At 38.7% G+C, this 19477-nt stretch overlaps 1 protein-coding gene across 5 annotated transcripts in view; it reads left to right on the top strand.

The window, feature by feature from the left end:
* TNRC6C (trinucleotide repeat containing adaptor 6C) overlaps window positions 1-4335 on the top strand; it is a 186029-nt gene extending 181694 nt beyond the window's left edge. For 3 of the 5 annotated variants that reach the window (XM_036754792.1, XM_036754791.1, XM_036754788.1), the window contains 3 exons: window positions 573-643; window positions 2306-2445; window positions 3604-3964. In XM_036754792.1, the coding sequence (XP_036610687.1) occupies window positions 573-643; window positions 2306-2445; window positions 3604-3964 (572 nt within the window). Of the gene's footprint in view, window positions 1-572; window positions 644-2305; window positions 2446-3603 lie in introns of all 5 variants that reach the window. The other 2 variants (XM_036754793.1, XM_036754790.1) reach the window with 1 other exon arrangement.
* Window positions 4336-19477: the final 15142 nt, after the last annotated feature.

Raw genomic sequence — 19477 nt, 5'->3', positions numbered from 1 at the left:
TCAAACATTGCAGGTTCTAGTAAAGCACTACAGAGTCTCAAGGGCCCCCCAAAGCCACCCTGAGATTTAGAAGCCATGGGTCAGAAGGGACACTGGCATGATGACAGATAACTAGAGGTATCCAGCCTGAGCCACTCTTAAATCAGGATATAATCGTTATTAGCTTTATGCCAAGAATAGTCACAAAAAGTCATAAGAGACTTAGGAGACAAATTTTCAGTATCATCATGTTGTATATTTATAATATTCTACAAAGATCTCAATAAATACTGCATGCTCAATTTTACAGGACAACCTTTATGTGCAATAGAATGGAGCAAAAATCATTTGTGTGCATAGGTAGAGAACACTTACTTAAAAAGTTTAGAGGTTTTTTAAGAATTTTGTATTTTTCTGGGGACTTGGAAGAAGACTTCTGTTTTAAAGAACATCATATTTTGTAGCATGGAATGCTGGCCTGTGTTGCCATAAATTATGGGTAAAGCTAGAAACCAGAATGAATGTGTCCCATTGCCCTCCTTTCTAACAATGTTTTCCCCATGGGGGGGTGGGGGGTGGGGGTCGTTGTGCAGGTTCTGCCTGGAGCACTGACAGTTCAGGAAGAACGAGCAGCTGGCTGGTCCTCCGTAACCTCACGCCCCAGGTAGGCAGAATGCATGATGGATGGCGGCACAGGAGCATCAGTGAGTGTTCTGTTGCTAAGTAGGGCTAGCCTGCTGGTCACCTTAGTCAAGGAGAGCCCTTTCTTTAGTATATGGGAACAAGTAGATCTGATATAATCAATGCAGAGAGGCCAGTAATGCAATGTAGACTCTCCACATCGAGATCAGAAAGGCAGTAGAAAGGGGTAGAGACATGTCAGTACATATTTCTGAATTTCTTCCTGTGTCTTTAAAAATTTTTAAGAGAGATACTGCATGATGTAGTGGATCAAGAGCTGGTCTTAGAGCCAGAATGATCTGAGTTCAAGTCCCGCCTCTGACTCATACTGGCTATGTGACCCAGGGCAAGTCATTGCTGTAGCAAAATCTCTCTTAGAAGTTGCAGAGAAGGTGTTGATTTGCTCTGGTAGAAGGAGCTTCCTCATCTAGGAGGTCCTTATGCCAATGAAATCATAGATCTTAAAACAATTTTTTTTTTAATTTTGGGTGTGGTAGCACAAGCCTGTAATCTCTGCTACTGGAGAGGCTGAAGCTGGTGAATTGCTTGAGCTTGGTAGTCCTAAATTGCAGTGGGCTAACGTGGATTAGGTGTCATCACTAATTCTAGCACCAGTATAGTGAACTGCAAGGAGTAGGGGACCACCAAGCTGCCTGAGGAGGGACCAGCCAGCCCTTGTTGGATATGGAGCAGGTCAGAGCTTCCATGTTGATCATGCTGAGCCCATGAAGTGCCTGCTTTACTTCTAGCCTGGGGTGAGATAGGTACAGTCTCCAAAAAAAAAAAATTAAAGGCCAACTTATCAATACTGCCTAAATTATATTGGATCCTCACGTAGTAATACTTTAGTCAAGTTAACTAATCTGTTTAGAGTGAAGATGTCAGCTGAATTCACGAATCAGATCTCTCTGGCACCATTCCCTAAACATGTGTCCAGCCATCTACTTTTCTCTTATATTCATTAAGATAGTGCCATTAGGTTCTCTGAAATATAAATTTGGCATTGTACCTTTTATAAACAAGCTTGATTAGAGAAAATAAACATTGATATTTTTTTTCTCTATCTAGGTTTAAATCCCATCTCTGCCACTTGATACCTGACTTTGGACAAGTCACTTACCCTTCCCTACGCCTCTGTTTCCCTGTCTACAAATTAGGGGGTTAGACTTAAGATGATCCATAATATCTAGGTCTGGATCCATGATCCTATTCTTTTTCTGTGGTTAGTTTTAGTTAGTAAAATATAGTTTGAAAATTCATCCATAAAGAATGCGTAAAAGGACACTGCTACCACAGAACTGCATTAGACACTTCAAAAGCACTTTTTAGGGAGGGTAATTGGGATTATGATCCTAAATTTGTTTGTTGTGATATATTCTGATTTCATATCATTTTATCAAGTTTTTGCTTAACCGTTTTTTTTTTCAAGAGAGGGCTCTTTTCCTCATCTTTGTCCCACATTTGTAAATGGAAATGTTCATGTTTGTTGATGTTTGTCAAGTTCATAATAATTTTAAAAATTTTAAAGGAAATAAGAGTAGGTGGGAGAATTCTTGCAGAAATGACTGTGATATAAAATAAGTTATTATTTACAGAGAAAAATGACAGACAATAAAAAAAAACCTGGTCTGTTTTCCTCAATTAGATTGATGGTTCTACACTGAGGACTTTGTGTTTGCAACATGGTCCTCTAATTACATTCCACCTGAACCTGACTCAAGGAAATGCTGTGGTCCGGTATAGTTCCAAGGAAGAAGCTGCCAAAGCTCAGAAGTCTCTGCATATGTATGATTCTTCTCTAATTTCCTTTTTTTTTTCTGCTTTTGTTTTGTTTAGGGTTTTTTTGGAGGGAGGGGAGAGCCAGGCAATTGGGGTTAAGCGACCTGCTCAAGGTCACACAGCTAGTACATGTCAAGTGTGTGAGGCTGGATTTGAACTCAGATCCTCCTGATTCCAGGGCCGGTGCTCTATTCCCTGCACCACCTAGCTGCCCTAGTTCTTCTGTGAAACTGTGAAACAGTATCAGATTTTTTTTTTCAGTATCAAGTGTAGTCTGTGCAACATTGATTTTTTTCTTCTAGTTTTGAATTTCAGTGCTTCTTGTTTGGGTGTGATTTGGTGCTCATTTGAGAAAAGGTTTCCTAAAGAAAGAATCTTTCATTCCCATTCATAAAATTAAAATAAATCTTTTCCTAACTATCTGTAACTGAAATACTCTAAATGCTTTTGCCTATGGTACTTTTAACAGTACAATCTTTCCATCATTAAGAAATGTGGAACTTTCCTAAAGATAAATATTGAAGTGACCCTTGTTCAGTGTCATTAATTAGATCTGGAGTTTTGAGTTGAGGTTAGAAAATGTCTTGGTCTTGAATGGCAAAGCACAGCATATAAATTATACCTTTAATAAATAGTCCCCTGGTCTTGTGGACTGAAGAAGCTCCTGTGCTTATTAAAGAAGCAAATTTACTAAGAGGATATAGCTGATGGAAAAAGATAAAATGGGGAAAAATGCACAAATTCCATGTATGTTGGTTTTGAGAGTAGCAGAGATAAATTAACAGAAAGATGTATAAATATTGCCATAATCTTTTGTCTGCTGCTTTTCCCAGGAAAGAAAAATGGTCCCAAGGACATATATTTTTATGTGTAGTTGTTCAGTGGAAGGTAGCCTGATGTAAGTAGAGATGCCATTAAATATCCACTTGCAGAGAAGAAGAAGCCAGTTTTAGTCTTAGCTTTGCTATAAATTAGCTATGTGAACTTGGACAAGCTACTTTCCCTTTCAGGTCCTCAGTTTCTTCATCTGTAAAAGGGAGTTAGACTGAATTTTTTTTCTAGCTCTAAAAATATATGATTCCATGGCTGCTTAATTGAAAATCAAAATATGCCTTGAGAAAGGGGTTGGTTGTCTCATTACTTTGTGATTCTTATTTGTTCTAGGTGTGTCCTAGGAAACACTACCATACTGGCTGAGTTTGCTGGTGAAGAGGAAGTAAACCGTTTCTTAGCACAAGGCCAACCACTGCCACCCACCTCCAGTTGGCAGTCCAACACTGGAACCAATCAGACTCGTATGGGCTCCACAAGCAGTTCTCATGGATTGGTGCGAAATGATGCGGGCCACTGGAACACCCCATGCCTGGGAAGCAAAGGAAGCAGTGATCTGCTCTGGGGTGGAGTTCCTCAGTACTCCAGCAGCCTTTGGGGCCCTCCAAGCACCGACGATGGCAGAGTTATTGGAAGCCCTACACCTTTAAACACTCTGCTTCCTGGTGACCTTCTCAGTGGGGAGAGTATCTAGGAAAACAGATCAATGAAATGGAAATAACAATCATCAGCACTAAAGGAAAAAAAGGATAACCCTTTCCAGTCCAGGGCTCACAAAGAATCCAGCTTTAATAGATCAGACTGGCAGCCCTTTTGTAGTACCTCTGTCCAATATTGACTATGAAACTCTGCCAAAGTCCTTGTGAACTGTTGTGAGAACAGTATGGGCTACCTTTGGTCAGTTTCACATGCTAATGACAGGTTGTTTTTTCCATGGCTTTTTGTTTTATGTTGTCTTATGTTTATATGGTATGTTTTGTGTTTTGTATTTTTATTTTTTTAAGTATAAAAGCTGCTTAGAATAGTTCTATCATGAAGGGCACTTTTCAGATTGTGGGCTGGAAAGGGTTATTTTATCAAGGTGGGGAGGGGGTGGGAGGGAGAAGTGAAAGCCTATTTAAAATGAGCCTGTGACTATTATGCACATTACCAGAGGCGGACCCAGTCATCAGAAGGACATAAGCATGGTTCTATCATTGGTACAGTAAAGTCATGCATCTGAATGATGACTCATGACTGTAAAGTACAGGTTAAATGGGGGGGGAGGCGGGGAGTTTCCTGTTCTCTACTCCCAGGGATCCGCCTATGCACATTTCCCTTGTTTGGTTACTTTTCCATGTCATTTTTTTAAACCCCCAAAATAGAAAAAGTTTAAAAAAAAACATATCAAACATGCAAATACTTGAATCCAGCAGGCCAATAATGAAATGTGAACACTTTCTAAGTCTAATTTTACACTTCCAGGTTGACATCAATATACAGAAACAGGCTCTAGGAAAAAATTTCTAACTTCATATACTATTGTGTGTGTTGGAACAGAAGTGCGTGTGTGTGTGTGTGTGTGCACGCACACGCACGCGCCCGAGTGCGTGCGTGTGTGCACATATGTGTGTATGTGAGAAAGTGTGTGAATGATTTAACAATGTGGGGTTTTTTCCCTTTTACTCAGTATATGCTTTTTTTTTTTCCTCATTGGTCAAATGTTTAATTGTTGTTAGCTTCTAACTTTGCACTGAGTGTCAGCAACCCTTCCCGTAGCTAATCCTATATGTCTGAAAAAATTAATAGGATGGGTCAGCGACAATTCATGTGTAAATGTTTACTCAAGGACTCTGTTGTTGCGTTTAAATTACATTGTGTATCTCTGGAGAATAATATGTATACCTACCTTTAGCAGCTTTTTATTGTGGACTAATGCAAGAAAATTATTACCGGAGTATTGCACCATTTTTCCATTCGGGATATAAAGATTAAAAAAAAAAACTTTTTGAACTGTGGCCATAGATACTTGTAAAGAATGGATGGTTCCCTGCAAGCTGGAACAGAAACAAGCACTTGGGACATAGGTTTAGACTGCTTTTAGAGGAGCCAGTGGTTCGGCTCCCACCTGTTTACAGACCTTTTTTTCTCCTTCAAACTTTAAAATAAAATTTTAAAAGGAATAAAAAAAAAAAGACTTCCATCGCTAAAGAAACCTATTTTCAGAATGAAGATATGCTACTTCAGAGCTCTGGGATTGAACAGTGTTGTTATATTATCCTTTCTTTGGCCATTGTTGTGTACTTTTTGTTATTTTTTTTCTTCCTCTTCGTCAAAGTGGCGAAAACTTTGTGGTCACTATCTTGCACATGGTGGAAGAGGTCTCAGGAAAGCCGGGTTTCCCGAGGAGCAACTCCACACCATTTCATGTATTTTTAAACCCAACTCCTAGCACTGAAGATATTATTAAAAAAAAAAACGACGACGACAAAAAGAGACACAAAAAAATACCTAATCTAATGTGTAGCAGTTACATATTTACCAAATAATGGACTCAAAAGAAATAGATGTTTGAAGAGTGCTTTATATATTAAAAAATTGCTTTATGTTTTAAAAATGATCAATGTTTTGATTGTTTTGAAAGGAAGAAAGACAATGGAATAGCATACTTTCAAGTATGTTTTTAAAAATATATATGAACATTGTGCTCCCTGCCTGCTTGGATCAGGAAACTTGTGCATTACATTTTTTTTTAAATTAGCTTTTTAATGGTTTTATCAAAAAAAAAAAAAGAGGGTCCTGAAAGTTGGCAAATCAACAAAAGCTGGTTTTATAGAGGATCATGAACTATGCACAAACTGGGTTCAATACTTTTTTCCTCAAGTTTTAGTAGTGTATTTAGCTAAATGAAACTTCCTCAGAGTAATTGCATCTCATTGCCATTACATACATTATATATATTTGATCTATATAGCTGAATATGTATATCAAATATATGTGTGTGTGCTTATATACATACAATTTTCCATGCTGAAGTCTAGCATTGAGTTGTAGAAAAACAACTGATATTTTAAAATTGGGGATGGAAGTAAAAAAATCTGTGTTTAATTTTTGTCTTTTATTTTGCATTAAAGATGTCTGTAACTCTGAGATTTAAAAAAAAAGTTTGTGGCTTTTAATGTTTTTTCCTCATAGAATGTGATTGTTGAAGAACATGCACCGAAAGTTGCTTTCAAAAGTACGAAGCTTCGTTGATACTTAATAAATTGCAATTTTTTTCTTGGCTGTTCAAATAAATGTGACTTTTTTTAAAAGCAGAGAGTATTAAAAATATTTGTCACTTCATGTGTTGAAGTTAGTAAAAGTTCAGTTTTTAGAAATTTCCTTCCTTTTTGGTACCACACTTACTTTCTATGAGAATAAGTATGGCTGCTAAGTGTGTAATTTCCATTGTTTGTGGTCTAATTTATAGGATGATATTACTTTGCACTTAAATAAAAAAGTTAACAATAGTTACTAATGGGAGTAACAGATAGTACAACGTTTCACCCATAAAAATCTGGCATTTATACTTTCTCATGTAAATCTGTTGTAGTCAACAAGTCAATGAACAGTATCTAAGAACAGTGTCAGGTGTCTGCTTAGAACCAATCAGACCATTGGCTTATTTTCACATATGACCAAAAGACTGGTGTCAGGGAGATCAACCTGATTAACTTAGGAGTCAACCTGAATAAAATTTGATTATGACACCGTTTTTTACCCCTTTGTTTTTTTCAGACTGGACATAAAATACCTACCGTGATTTTTTACAGAATCTCAGGGTTGGAAGGGACTTCAGAGGCCATAAAATGCATCCTGGACCTGACTGAGAAATCCCTAAGAAATGGCTGTCAATGGTGAATGTTAGAAAACACTCGCTTATGTTGGATGGCTTCAGAGGGAGAGCAGGAAATAGTACATTTTAGTTGGAAAAAAAAATTGGGCTAAACTGTGAGAGTGAAGTTAGTAAAAAGGGAAGGACATTTTAACCATTTTTAGGTTGCGAAATCATATGGTCCTAGAAATACCAGCTTCCCTAGGAACATGTTGGTAATAACAGTTGGTACATATTTGTGGCCCTAGCTACAAAGCGCTTTCACACGCATCCTCTGATCATTCTACTCTCCACAGTTTGGCTCCAACCTGCCTTTCTAGTCATAACTCTCACACAATTGCTTCTGATGAACTCTGCACTCCATCCAAATAGGACTGATCTCATACAGTCCCTCTCCATCTCACTTTGTTCATGCTGTCTCTAATGCCTAGAATAGATTTACCACCCATTCCCTCTAGGCCCAACTCAAGTGACATCTCCATGACACCTTCCTGAATTACGCCATTTTAAAACATACTCTCCACCCTCAGATTTCTCCTAACACATTGAACTTAGTGCATTCTGTCTTAAAGTTATTTCTGTACTTGCTTCATCCTTAATTGCAAGCTACTGAGGTCAATTCCAATGTTGCATGCTACTTCATAAAGTCAGAGAATGGACTTCAAAAGCTATCTAATCCAACCCATGCCCAAACAAGAATTCCCTCTCCAATAATCCCAAACCTCCAAGGAAGAGAAATTCAGCGCTAAGACCAAAGCAGCCAGTTCTGTTGGGGACAACTCTAATTGTTAAAAGTTTTTCCTTAAATTGAACCTAAATCTTTCTCCACAACTTCTGCCATTCAGTTCTAGTTCTTTCCATCTAAGTCCAAGCAAAACAAGTCTAAGCCCTGCCCAATTTGACAGCCCTTCATATGTTTGAAGATTTCTCTAAGCATTCTCAGTTCTTTGAATTAGTTCTTAAGTAGAATGTACTCAAGTCCCATGACTATCCTCTCAATATGGTATACTGAGAACTATATAATATTGTAGGTATAGTCTAACCAAGCGACAGTCAGATTTTCAGAGTTAGAAGGTTATTCTGGCCATCTGATCACTGGTTCATACATGAAAAGGAGCCCCCTCTAAAATATACCAAACAAGTGGTCATCTGACCTTGGCTTAAAATAAGTGAAGGAAAACCCAACTACCCTTTTGGCAATGTATTTCCCTTTAAAATATTACTCATTCCAAAAAATCATGTATCTGTCAAACACAGGTCTGAATTTGTGACATTTGGACCAAATCAAAAAAACCTAACCTTTTCCACACAACTGCTTGTTGGGTACTTAAAAGTAGCTATTGTGTCACTTCTCTCTGCTACAGGCTAAATACCCCCAATTCCTTCATCCAACCTTCATATGACATGAACTCCAGGCCCTTCCTCATCTGTGTTGCCCTCAGAGTTCTTGAATTTACCGTCCACAAAATGTGGTGCTAAGCCTTGAGCACTCACTATATTCCAAATGTACAACATGACTGTTATTTCCTTAATACTTTAATGTCGTCTCTTCCTCACCATAGCCTAATGCCACACTAGCTTTCTTGGCTGCCATTTTGTGCTCATGTTGAGAGTATTCCACTTTGAATTTTTTTTGCAGTCCACTTAAAACTTTCTTTTTTCAGTTGAATCCTGCTAACTCATCATTTGTATTTGGTTAGGGTTTTTGTGTTTTTTTTTTTAAGCCAAATGTAAAACCTTAGCTACATTTGTCCCTATTAAATTTCATCTTAATTGATTTGGTCCAGAACTCTACAGTCTTTTGTTGCAGAAGCACTTATCTCCTCAATACTGTAACTGACAAGTTACTCTAATAGACTTTTTCTTTACATATATTTCAAAATATATTTAACAAGATTATTAATGTTTCCATTCTCTCAAATACAAGGAAATTTGGTGTTGTATATCTCATGAAAGAATTTCCCAAACTATCCTAAACATCTAATTCCTGACAGTCTTCTTCAAACATCTCCCTCTTTCTTTCATTTTTTTTCTTTTTGTTGAGGAAGAACTAGGGAATAGTTGAAGATAACTAGTTGAGGCAGCCTCTGCCTTCAAGGAACTTATATTCCAGTGGGGGAAGGCCATGCATAAAGGGGATCTGCAGAGTAGGTAGGAAATAAATGGGAGACTAGATTCAGGTATGATAAAACTTAGCCATTCGGAGTCTGAGATAGTTCCAGGGAGAAACTGCAAGGTTTGGGAAAGGGGATAAGGATGAGGTAGGTGAGGACCAGAATGTAGAAGGCATCCTGTAGCGATGTCAGGTAAGTGAAATGGAGGGCTGGATCCAGTAAGTTAAAATGCTGGACAATCAGCACCCAAGGTGGTACCATGGACAAGTCCAAAGGGGATGGGGAAGAGATGGAGATGATGCCCTTAATGGAAAAGGCATAGTCCGAAGATGACCAGAAAGGCTTAAAACAAAAACAGATGTAGGCTTGATCTGATGAAAAACTTTCCAATGATCAGAGCTGTCTCAAAGTGGTATTGGCTGCCCCAGACTATATTATTCCCCCTCACTAGAGGTTCTCAAGGGAAGACTACATTACTACTTGTCAGGAATGTTACTGAAAGGATTCTTGGTTAAGTACTGAGTGCTCTTGGTGGCTTCTGAGGTTCCTTTCAACCCAGATTCTATGAAAACCAAGGCACTTATTTAATGTCCAGTCAGAAAAAAAGCACAAGAGAGTGGTGTTATAAATAAATTTTATTTAGGCTATTCCTTAATCACTGTTACTCTTGAGTGGGCTCTTCTCCCCACTGTAACTAACTACCAATAAACACTAAGGAACTAATGCAGTTACCCTCTACTTGATAGCCCAACTTTCCCACCATTCTCTTCATGTTAAAACCATTTACTCTTACATTTTTCACCTCCTGAAGGCACTAGAATATCCCCCAGCAACCCACTTACTGCCAGTGGACAGACTTCCATTATTTCCATTTTCTGGTTTCCTTGTGGAAACCTGTGGTCTCAAGGGCAGGGCCTTTTGGCCGCCATTGGAGCCAAGGAAGGAAGGAAGGAGGGGAGGAGAAAACAAAAGTTGAAACCCGGAGAATTTTTTTATTAATGCATATCTGACCAGAATTAGAGCTCAGAGTACTAAGGAAGTCGGGGGAACAAAAGAAATGGAACATAACATTTAGGAGAGGGGAGGGGTATCTAACGGAGAATAAAATGTGGGTATAACTGTCATAAGGTTATAAGTAAGGTTTGCCAGTGGGAAATATGAATTGGAGAATGTAGTGGAGAAAGTCACTGTGAACAATGCCTCTTTATCCTTAATATCTAGAACAGGGCCCTAGATACAATAGCTACTCAGAAGCTTAATGGAAAATAGCTAACCCCTGGGGGTGGGAGGGGAATGGGTTTCTTATCTGGGCAAAACCACATCCATGTTTCAGATATGAGTGGAAATATAGGGTAAGGAAGAATGATACATCTCTGCCATAGAATAAACATTGTTCCCAGATAAGTTATTTTATTTTATTTTGTTAGGGTTATGATTATTTCTCTGTTGAATTAACTTCCATATTAACTTTTGACTTGATTAGTTATATGGTCAAGAAAAGTATCTGGATGCCTAACAGAAAAAGGGGAATCCAGAAGCACAATCAGGCCTTAGAGGCCATCAACTCAGAAAATAGTGAAATCTGTTTGTCCACAACTTCTACCTAATTACTCCTAGTTTTGCCTTCTGGGATAGAACTGAACAAATGGGATCCCTCTGAAATGATACTTGTATCATATTCCCCACACAGTTTTTTACCAGGCCAAAATTTCTTCATCCAATCCTTGGATGGCACCATTTCAAGGCTTTTCATTGTCTTAGCTGCCCTCCTCTGGTTATTTCCACCATTATCCTGCCCTAAGTGACAAGAAAATCTTAATTAAGCCAGGTTACATAGCATTTCCCAGAAAAACTAATGAAGATACAACTACAAGGAACAAGCAACTGGGGAGGAATAAAAGCAAGTAACTAAAAGAAATTTTAGAGAGGTTGAATGAAGTAGAAAGAATGAGTAAACAGAAGACAGAATAGCATAGCGGATTGAGAAGAAAGTAGAAAAACCTTGTAGAGAGAAGGAAAAGCGTAGTCATGGGTTAGGGAGGGAAAAGTGGGGGGTGGGGGGGGATGGAATTGGATATATCAATGCAGTATGGTTAGTGGTTGAAATATCTAACCAAAGAAATCAGTCAAAGAATAGCATGGAGGAGCGCTGACAACAACAATGATAAACGGCAGAAGCAGAAGACACGGGACAATGGGTATCCTAAAGGTAATGAGGGCAGTTGACGCAAGCTCAGGCTCTACCTGCGTGAAAATTCTTTGTGGGGCGGCAACAACATCAACAGATGCTGCTCCTTGGACACTGGGAAGATCAGCTATAGACATGAGAATGAATAAAGAAAACTCAATCCTTGTCGGTCCGCAAGAGCTTTAAAGTTTGCAAAACACTTTACAAATACTTTTTTTCATTTTAGCTTCAAGCCAGCCCTCTGAGGCAGGTGTTGTTATTAATCATCCCCGTTTTGTAGATGAGGAGGTGGTGGTGGACGGGAGTTAGGTGACTTTCTCAGGGTCACACAACCAGAAAGTGCCTAAAGCTGGATTTGAACTTGGGTTTTCCTGACTTCATATCCAGCGCTTTCCAGCACTTTATCTACTGCACAGTTTAGCTGCTTACACTAATAGTTGTATCACCTCCTTCCACAGGCTGTTGTGACTATCAAAGAAGCTACTGTATAATAAGTCTAGTGCAAATGTAAGCCATTATTATTATCGATAATGAGAATGGGGCAATAGCCAATGGGTCTATTTTCAAAAGGGTGAACTCGTTTCATCCAGAGGCAATTGGGTACAACTCTTATCTGAGAAGGAAGTGGAAAGAAGCCCACCTATTAGCCACAGCTTGAGCTCAAAAAAGCCACGACACAGAAATAAATGATAGTATAAAGAGTACAGCCGAGACCTCCAACAAGGAGTCAGAATTTTGTTGCAAAACGTTGGTGTTCAAGGGAGACACCTTGGGAATCCTTCTTCTCTTTACTCGCTATACCTGAGGTCTGTGAACTTTGTGTTTTGGTCTGGGCTGTTTTGGGTTGTTGGGGGGTCTGGAGGGGAGTTTTTTGGGGGGTGGGAGTAACTTTTTTTCAAGTCTCACTTTATTTTACTTTCTGTTATCAAGTATTTATTTTTTTTCTCCCTCCCCCCACTCCCACTGAAAACAAAAACAAAAAACCCTTGCAAGAAAAATGTATGGTCAATCAAAACAAAATCTCCTTTTGTATATTTATTCTATCACCTCTCTGTCAGGAGATAGGGAGCATTCTCCATCACTGGTCCTTACACAGTGTTGTATATGCTATTCTCCTGGTTCTGCTCATTCACTCTTCATGAAAGTCTTCCCAGTTTTCTCAGAAACCACCTCTTTCCCATTATATTCATATTCATAAATTTTTTTCACCCTTTCCCCAGTTGATGAACAGTCCTTTCCTTTCCAGTTATTTGCCACTGGGTGGAAAAAAACTTCTATTAACATCTCTATAAGTGTGGATCTTTTTTCTTTGATCTCTATGGAATATGGAGCTAGTAGTATTGCTAAATCAGAGGGTATACACAGTTTAGTAACTTTGGGGAGATAATTCAAAACTGATTCCCAGAATGGCTATACCAATTCACACAGCCCCACCAACAGTACACCAATGTTCCAGTTTTCCCACAGACTTTCCAACTTGTATATTTTCCTTTTTTGTCAACTTTGCCAATCTAATGGATATAAGGTGGAACCTCAGAATTGCTTTAATTTGCATTTCTCTAAATATTAGTGATTTAGAGCATCTTCCATTGTTCTTCTTTACCAAGTTCTTAGGTACTATGGGTGATGCAGATAGGCTACTGAATGATGTCACTGGCCAGCAATACTTTCAAATGATTTTTTCTTTCCTGCATGTTCATCCAGATCATACTCCCCTAGACTCTGTCCTGGGTCTTCTCTCTCAGTACCAGGGGTTCTTAAACCTGGGGCTTATGAACTTTCATGATTTTTTTAAACTTTCAGTATAGTCAGTTTCCTTTGTAATCTTAAATGTATCTCTTTTATTCATTTTAAAACATTCAGAGAAAAGGTCCTTAGGCTTCACTAGACTTTCAAAGGGGTCCATGACACAAAAATGTTAAGAAACCCAGCTCTATATTATCTCCCTTGGTGATCTTAGCCCTTATGGTTTCAGTTATCATGATTATGCAGATAACTCCTAGATGTACATTTCTACACCCGTTCTAACTCCTGAGCTCTAGTCAACAACTGCCTTTTGGACATCTTGAACTGAATGTCATCTCAAACACCACACCACCAAAATAGAACTCATTGTCTTTCCCCCCAAACTATCCTTTCTTCCCAGCTTCTCTAATACAGTTGAGAGCACTACCATCTTCCCATTCACAGCCTTGATACAATCCTTAGCTCCTCATTCACACTCACCCCTTATCCAATCTTTTGCTATACCTTCATAATATTTCTCATTTATGTCCATCCACACCACGTCTACTGAGTAAACTCCAATGACTGCCTATGGCCTCCAGGATCAAGTATAAACTGCTGTTTGGCATTTAAAGCTGTTCCCATCCTGACCTCTTCTCAATCTTCTCAGTCTTCTTACATCTCACTCTTTTCTACACACGCCCCGTCATCTGGCCATACTGGTCCATTTGCTGTTCCTCGCACCTAATTCTCCATCTCCTGTCATTGTGCCCTTGCCATGGTTGTCTTTAGTACCTAGAATGTTCTCCTTCATCACCTTTGCCTCCCAGGATTCTTGGTTTCACTCAGTACTCAGCCCCTAAATTTCCTATTGCTTTAGAGGTGGTACCACCATTCTTAGTCATGAAAGGTCACAACCTCAGTGCCATACTCAGCTCCACACTGGTGCTCACTCCCATATCCAATCTATTGGCAAATCTTGTCACATGCATCCTGCATTCTAATACTGCCACTATTTTAAAACACGTGTTATCTTCAGCTCCTTACTCTCACCCTACCCCCATCCAATCTGTTGCCAAGGCCTATCAAATTTACCTATGTAAAATCTCTCAGATATGGTCCCTTCTCTCCTCTGAATCTACTGCCACTCTAGTTCAGACCCCCACCTCACACCTGGACTATTTATTATATGTGACAAATGAAAAATTAGAGAGACATAGATTCTGGATAATTAATAATTTATTAATTATGGCTAGCAAACAATAGATTGAGATCAGTGGCTTTCTCTCATAAACTAAAAATGAAACTCGGGGGTCACCGAATGTTTAAATAACCTTGGAAGAGCAGGTGTGCCCAACAGGCATAATCTACTCTGATTGGTTGACAAATAATGAGAGAATGAATATTATAATGAGGCTTAGGCTTATTCTAATGAGGGCCTGGGGGATGTGACTGATCTTGGACAAAGAGACTCATCTCCACACCCAGATCATTCCACCTCCAGCAATCAATACAAAAGGATCTATCCTCCACCTAGACCACTTAATTGAACAATAGGCCAGAATTTACCTAGATTAGACTCTTTTTCTCTAAGCAGAACTAAGTTTTCTCAGTTGGGTGGGGTCCTGCCCCGACCAAGATTGAGAAGAATGTTAACCCAATCTCATCATCAGCCCTGTCCTTTAGAGGCTAGTCTCCAAATGAGGAAATAGAAAGGGAAAAAATCCTGGATCCCCCTCCCCCAATATCTACTGGTTATTAATAATCATTTCTCTCATACAATAGACTTTTTCTCTTCTCTTTTAAATAATTTTCCCCCATTACATGTAAAAACAATTTTTAACATTCATTTTTTTTAAAGTTTTTAGTTCCAAATTCTATCCCTTCTCCCCTCCCTTCCCTCCTCCTCTCTGAGATGGTAAGCAATCTGATATAGGTTATACATATGCAAATATGTAAAACATTTCTATGTTAGTAATTTTGTAGAAGAACATGAAAGAAAGAGAGAGAAAGAGAGAGAAAAATAGTATGCTTCAATCATTTTTCATCATGAGTCCTTTTGATGAGGTTTGGGGTCGAGGGGTGCTCGAGATCCCAAAATACCGACATGCCGGGTCCTACTGAAAGAATTTGACTCAAGCCAAGAAAAAAGACAAAGTTTATTAAGGGTTTGCCATAATGGGTTGTCTTAAGAATTCCCACCCTTTGTGACGCCTGTTTTCACAAGTGGTCCAGATTCAACCTACTGAGCTAGAGTGAATCTGAGCACCTTCATGGAGACAAGATGAAATTTATATACACAAAGATTGTAGGAGGGATCTAAGGTGGTCCTGGGGTGATGGGAGGAGAGGTTTAGGGAGGGTCTTGAGGGGGAGTCTAAGGAGGAGCTTGATGGGACTGGGATGAGGTCAGACTCCAAGGGTGGGAAGTAGCTGAAGGCTACCTGGAGGTAACAAGACAATGTAAGGCTAGGCTAGTTTAAGGGTAACAGATTTGGGCAGACACTTTGACAAGATCAAGGGTGGAAACTAGCCAGATCAAGTGGGAAGATTCAAGGAGAGTTCAAGGGGGTTCCCAGAGACTGTACCCTCATTACTTTGGGATTGTCACGGGTCATTGGATTGCTGAGAATTGTATTGCTAAGTTATTCACAATTGTTCATCACAATGCTGCCTTTACTGGTGATAAGCATTTAATATCAATAACTTCAGTAAGGGCCAGAGCCTGAACTAATCAACCAGAAGAAGAGCCTGGACCTAACAGCCTCTTTGTTCTCTGAGTAAACTCAGAGAATACCTTTTCTTGTGTCAACAAATCTTTCCTCTGTTTGTGGCCATTAAGGATGAGACCCTTAACCAGTGAGAGACACTCTCTTAAATAATGTGACTTTTTCTTATCTTAATATTTTATGGACATATACTATGTTATGGCATGTTAATGGTAAATTAAATGCAGAGATCCTGGGTTGTAATTTCAACTGACACTGTCAGCTCTCCTATCTTATTGTATTTACAACCTATTCAATTAAGAAAAGTCCTTTTCTTATATCATGGTTAAACATACATGGAGATCATAAAATTGAGTGACACAGACATGCTAAGTTGGGACTGTTCTAAAATGTATTTAAACCTTCTCAATCTTTTGTTCAGACAGGCAGAACTTATGCTCTGGCTCCTTGTATGTACAACTTCTCTAGCTTCACTAGTCTTAAGGGAATAAACAATATGAATTTACATATCACCTAGCCTGTTTGCCGCCTTTAACCGAACTTTCAGGTCAACACTGTGTACAATGTTCTCCTGGCCCTGCTCACTTCACTCTGCATCAATTCCTATAAGTCTTTCCAGGTTTTTTTGGAAAGCATCCTGCTTGTCATCTCTTATAATAGTATTAAATAGCACAATATTACTATGATGTAGGAAATGATGAGTCGATGGATTTAGAAAAATATGGAAAGTCATGGACTTATGAAAGAAGAGGTTATCCACCCTCAGAGAAACAGGATAAACAGGTATAGTATGGATGTATGTAGATGCATATGAATGTATATATCTATATATGAGTATGATTATAGATATCTAAGTATATGTAAATGCATATGTGTGTATATGTATATGTTTGTATGTATATGTATATGTGTTGTGTGCATATGTGTGTATATACACACACATACACACTTAACCATAGGCTCCTTAGGGGAAGTGGGGAGGAAGGGGGGAAAAAAACAAAGTAAAAAGTGCAGAGCAGAGAACAAAAGACAACCCACAAGGAAGCAAAGAAAAGACGGACACCTCAGAACACAATGTGTAGTATTTATTATATAGATTTTCTTGAAATTTATTGCTTTATATTTTGAATCCTCTCATGTTCTGCTGTGCACTGGCAATCTTTTTTTTTCTTTTCTTATTTTGTATTTAAGTTTTACTATTTAAGTTTAAAATACATTTCTTTTTATTTTCTTATTTTGTATTTAAGTTTAAAATAAATTAATGAAAAAAATGAAAAAAAAACCAACTCAATTTAAATCCTACCTTCTTTTAGGAGACTTCCCCAATCCTTTTAGCTGCTAATGCCTTTCCTCTGAGATTACCTCCCACCTACTCTGTATTTATCTTGTATGTACATAATTAATTACATCTTTTCTCCAGCTCCTTAAAACAAAGAGTGTTTTTGCTTTCTCCAAATCCCCAGCACTCAGCACAATGCTTGACATATAGTAAGTGCTTAATAAATTGACTAAATTGAACAAATTGACTAAATTTTTAAAGTCAGTCCTCTCATAACATATTGTTGAAAGTTATGTTGACTCAGTTCCCATCTCTGCTTATCAAACTGTGTTGAGGGAGACTCTGGTTGGGAAAGAGACACCAAGTCTGCAGTTTTTGTATCACCTGCAAATTGTCAGGTTCCTAATGTCTTGAGGAGGAATTGGGATTCAAGGGATTCAAGGGCCTCACCTCTTTTGCTGAGGTGGGCCTGTTTGGATTATCTTGAATATATATATAAAAGCTATCCTCACCTTGAAGCCATTGCTGATCTTCAGCGATCAGCCTGTCAATGTGTTGCTACCTTGAGATACTTATAATAAAATCCTTTTAATTCTCTGTCTTGAGTTTTGTCTGGTTAATCAGGGTGAAAACCCAAATGAAGAATTTTTCTTTCAACAGTGTACTGTCGCCACTTGTCTTTATTCTCCTAACAAGCCTTTCCACAAGTTGCAGGGATGGTCACTGTGTATAACTATTAAGTCAAAACTTATTGCTTGTGGTATCCTGCTAGAATTTTGAATAGGCTAGATTTTATTCCAGTCAGTGCTGGTACTTCAATTAGAATTCAGGGATCTGAACATACCACAGCTATGGTATTCAGCTCGGACTCTAGCCTTAGGAAGTTAGGTCTCTTGGCTGTCTCAGACTGCTTTAATAAGAGAGAAAGAAAGAAAGAAAGAAAGAGACAGAGAGAGAGAGAGAGAGAGAGAGAGAGAGAGAGAGAAAGGAAGGAAGGAAGAAAGAAAGAAAGAGAGAGACAGAGAGAGAGAGAGAAAGAGAGAGAAAGGAAGAAAGGAAAGAAGAAAGAAAGAAAGAAAGAGGGAAAGAAAAAGAAAAAAGAAAGAAGGAAAGAGAAAGAAAGAGAGAGAAGGAAGGAAGGAAAGAAAAAGAAAGTGAGAGGGAAAGAAAGAAGGAAAGAAAGAAAGAGAGAGAGAGGGAGGAAGAAAAGAAGGAAGGAAGGAAGGAAGGAAGGAAGGAAGGAAGGAAGGAAGGAAGGAAGGAAGGAAGGAAGGAAAAGAAAGGAAGGAAGGAACAGAGAGAGAAAGGAGAGAAAGAAAAAAAGAAAGACGAAAGAAAGGAGAGAGAAAGAAAGAGAAAGAAATAAAGTAATCGACTGATGAAATCAAAAGCTTTTTTTAAAAGATGGGTTCTATCTCCCTATACAGTGACCTTTGAGGACAGACTCTGCCCTTCACTACTGTTATGACAATTTAGGGCTGGTCTGGTTTCAGGCTCCTAGTTACCATGGCTTCCTCCCACCAATGTTCTCATTCAAAACACTGGATGACTTCAAACCCATTTCCCAGAAGTCCTTCTGACTTTCCCGATGTGGTTTCTATCTCAGGGTTCAAATACCAAGTGATCTCTCTGAGACCTCAAGCTTCAGATCTCTTTACCTGAACTCACATAGACTGGCATGAGCCCTTTAATCACCTCTATAGGCTTTTAGCTTTGATGTGCATAATGCATGTGTGTGTTTGTGTGTGTCTGTGTGTCTGTGTATGTGTGTGTGTCTGTGTGTGTGTGTGTGTGTGTGTGTGTGTGTGTGTGTGTGTGTGTGAGATTATGAACTCGATGTAGGAGCTTACTTACTTTTCTCTTTAGTTCCCATTATCACTGCCCTCTCTGGAGCCCTTTTCAGATATTTCCTGGAGTGTACATGGGAGAACAACCTTCCATATGGAGTGTGTGTATGTGTGTGTGTGTGTGTTTAGACACACAGTTTTTTTCGTACTTTCTGGTTATCCACTGTAATTTTTACAGTTGTTTATTCCAAGAAAATTCTGTTCTATTGCCAATTTTATTTTTCTTTTTTGTTGGGTATTATCTCCAACCCTCATACAGAGAAGTTGGGAATACATGAGTTTAAATCCCACCTCAAACACTCCCTAGCTGTGTGCGATCTTGATCATGTCACTTAACTTCTGTCTGCCTCAGTTTTCTCATTTGTAAAATGGAGATACCTACTTCCCAGAGTTGTGGTGAAGATCAAATGAGATAATATTTGTGAAGCACTTAGCAAAATATAAAACACTACATAAATACTAGCTATAAT

This window comes from Trichosurus vulpecula, chromosome 4 (assembly GCF_011100635.1).
Source record: "Trichosurus vulpecula isolate mTriVul1 chromosome 4, mTriVul1.pri, whole genome shotgun sequence".
Lineage (NCBI taxonomy): Eukaryota > Metazoa > Chordata > Mammalia > Diprotodontia > Phalangeridae > Trichosurus > Trichosurus vulpecula.
Note: the sequence above shows the minus strand (reverse complement) of the source record. Positions and strands in the feature narration are given on the sequence as shown.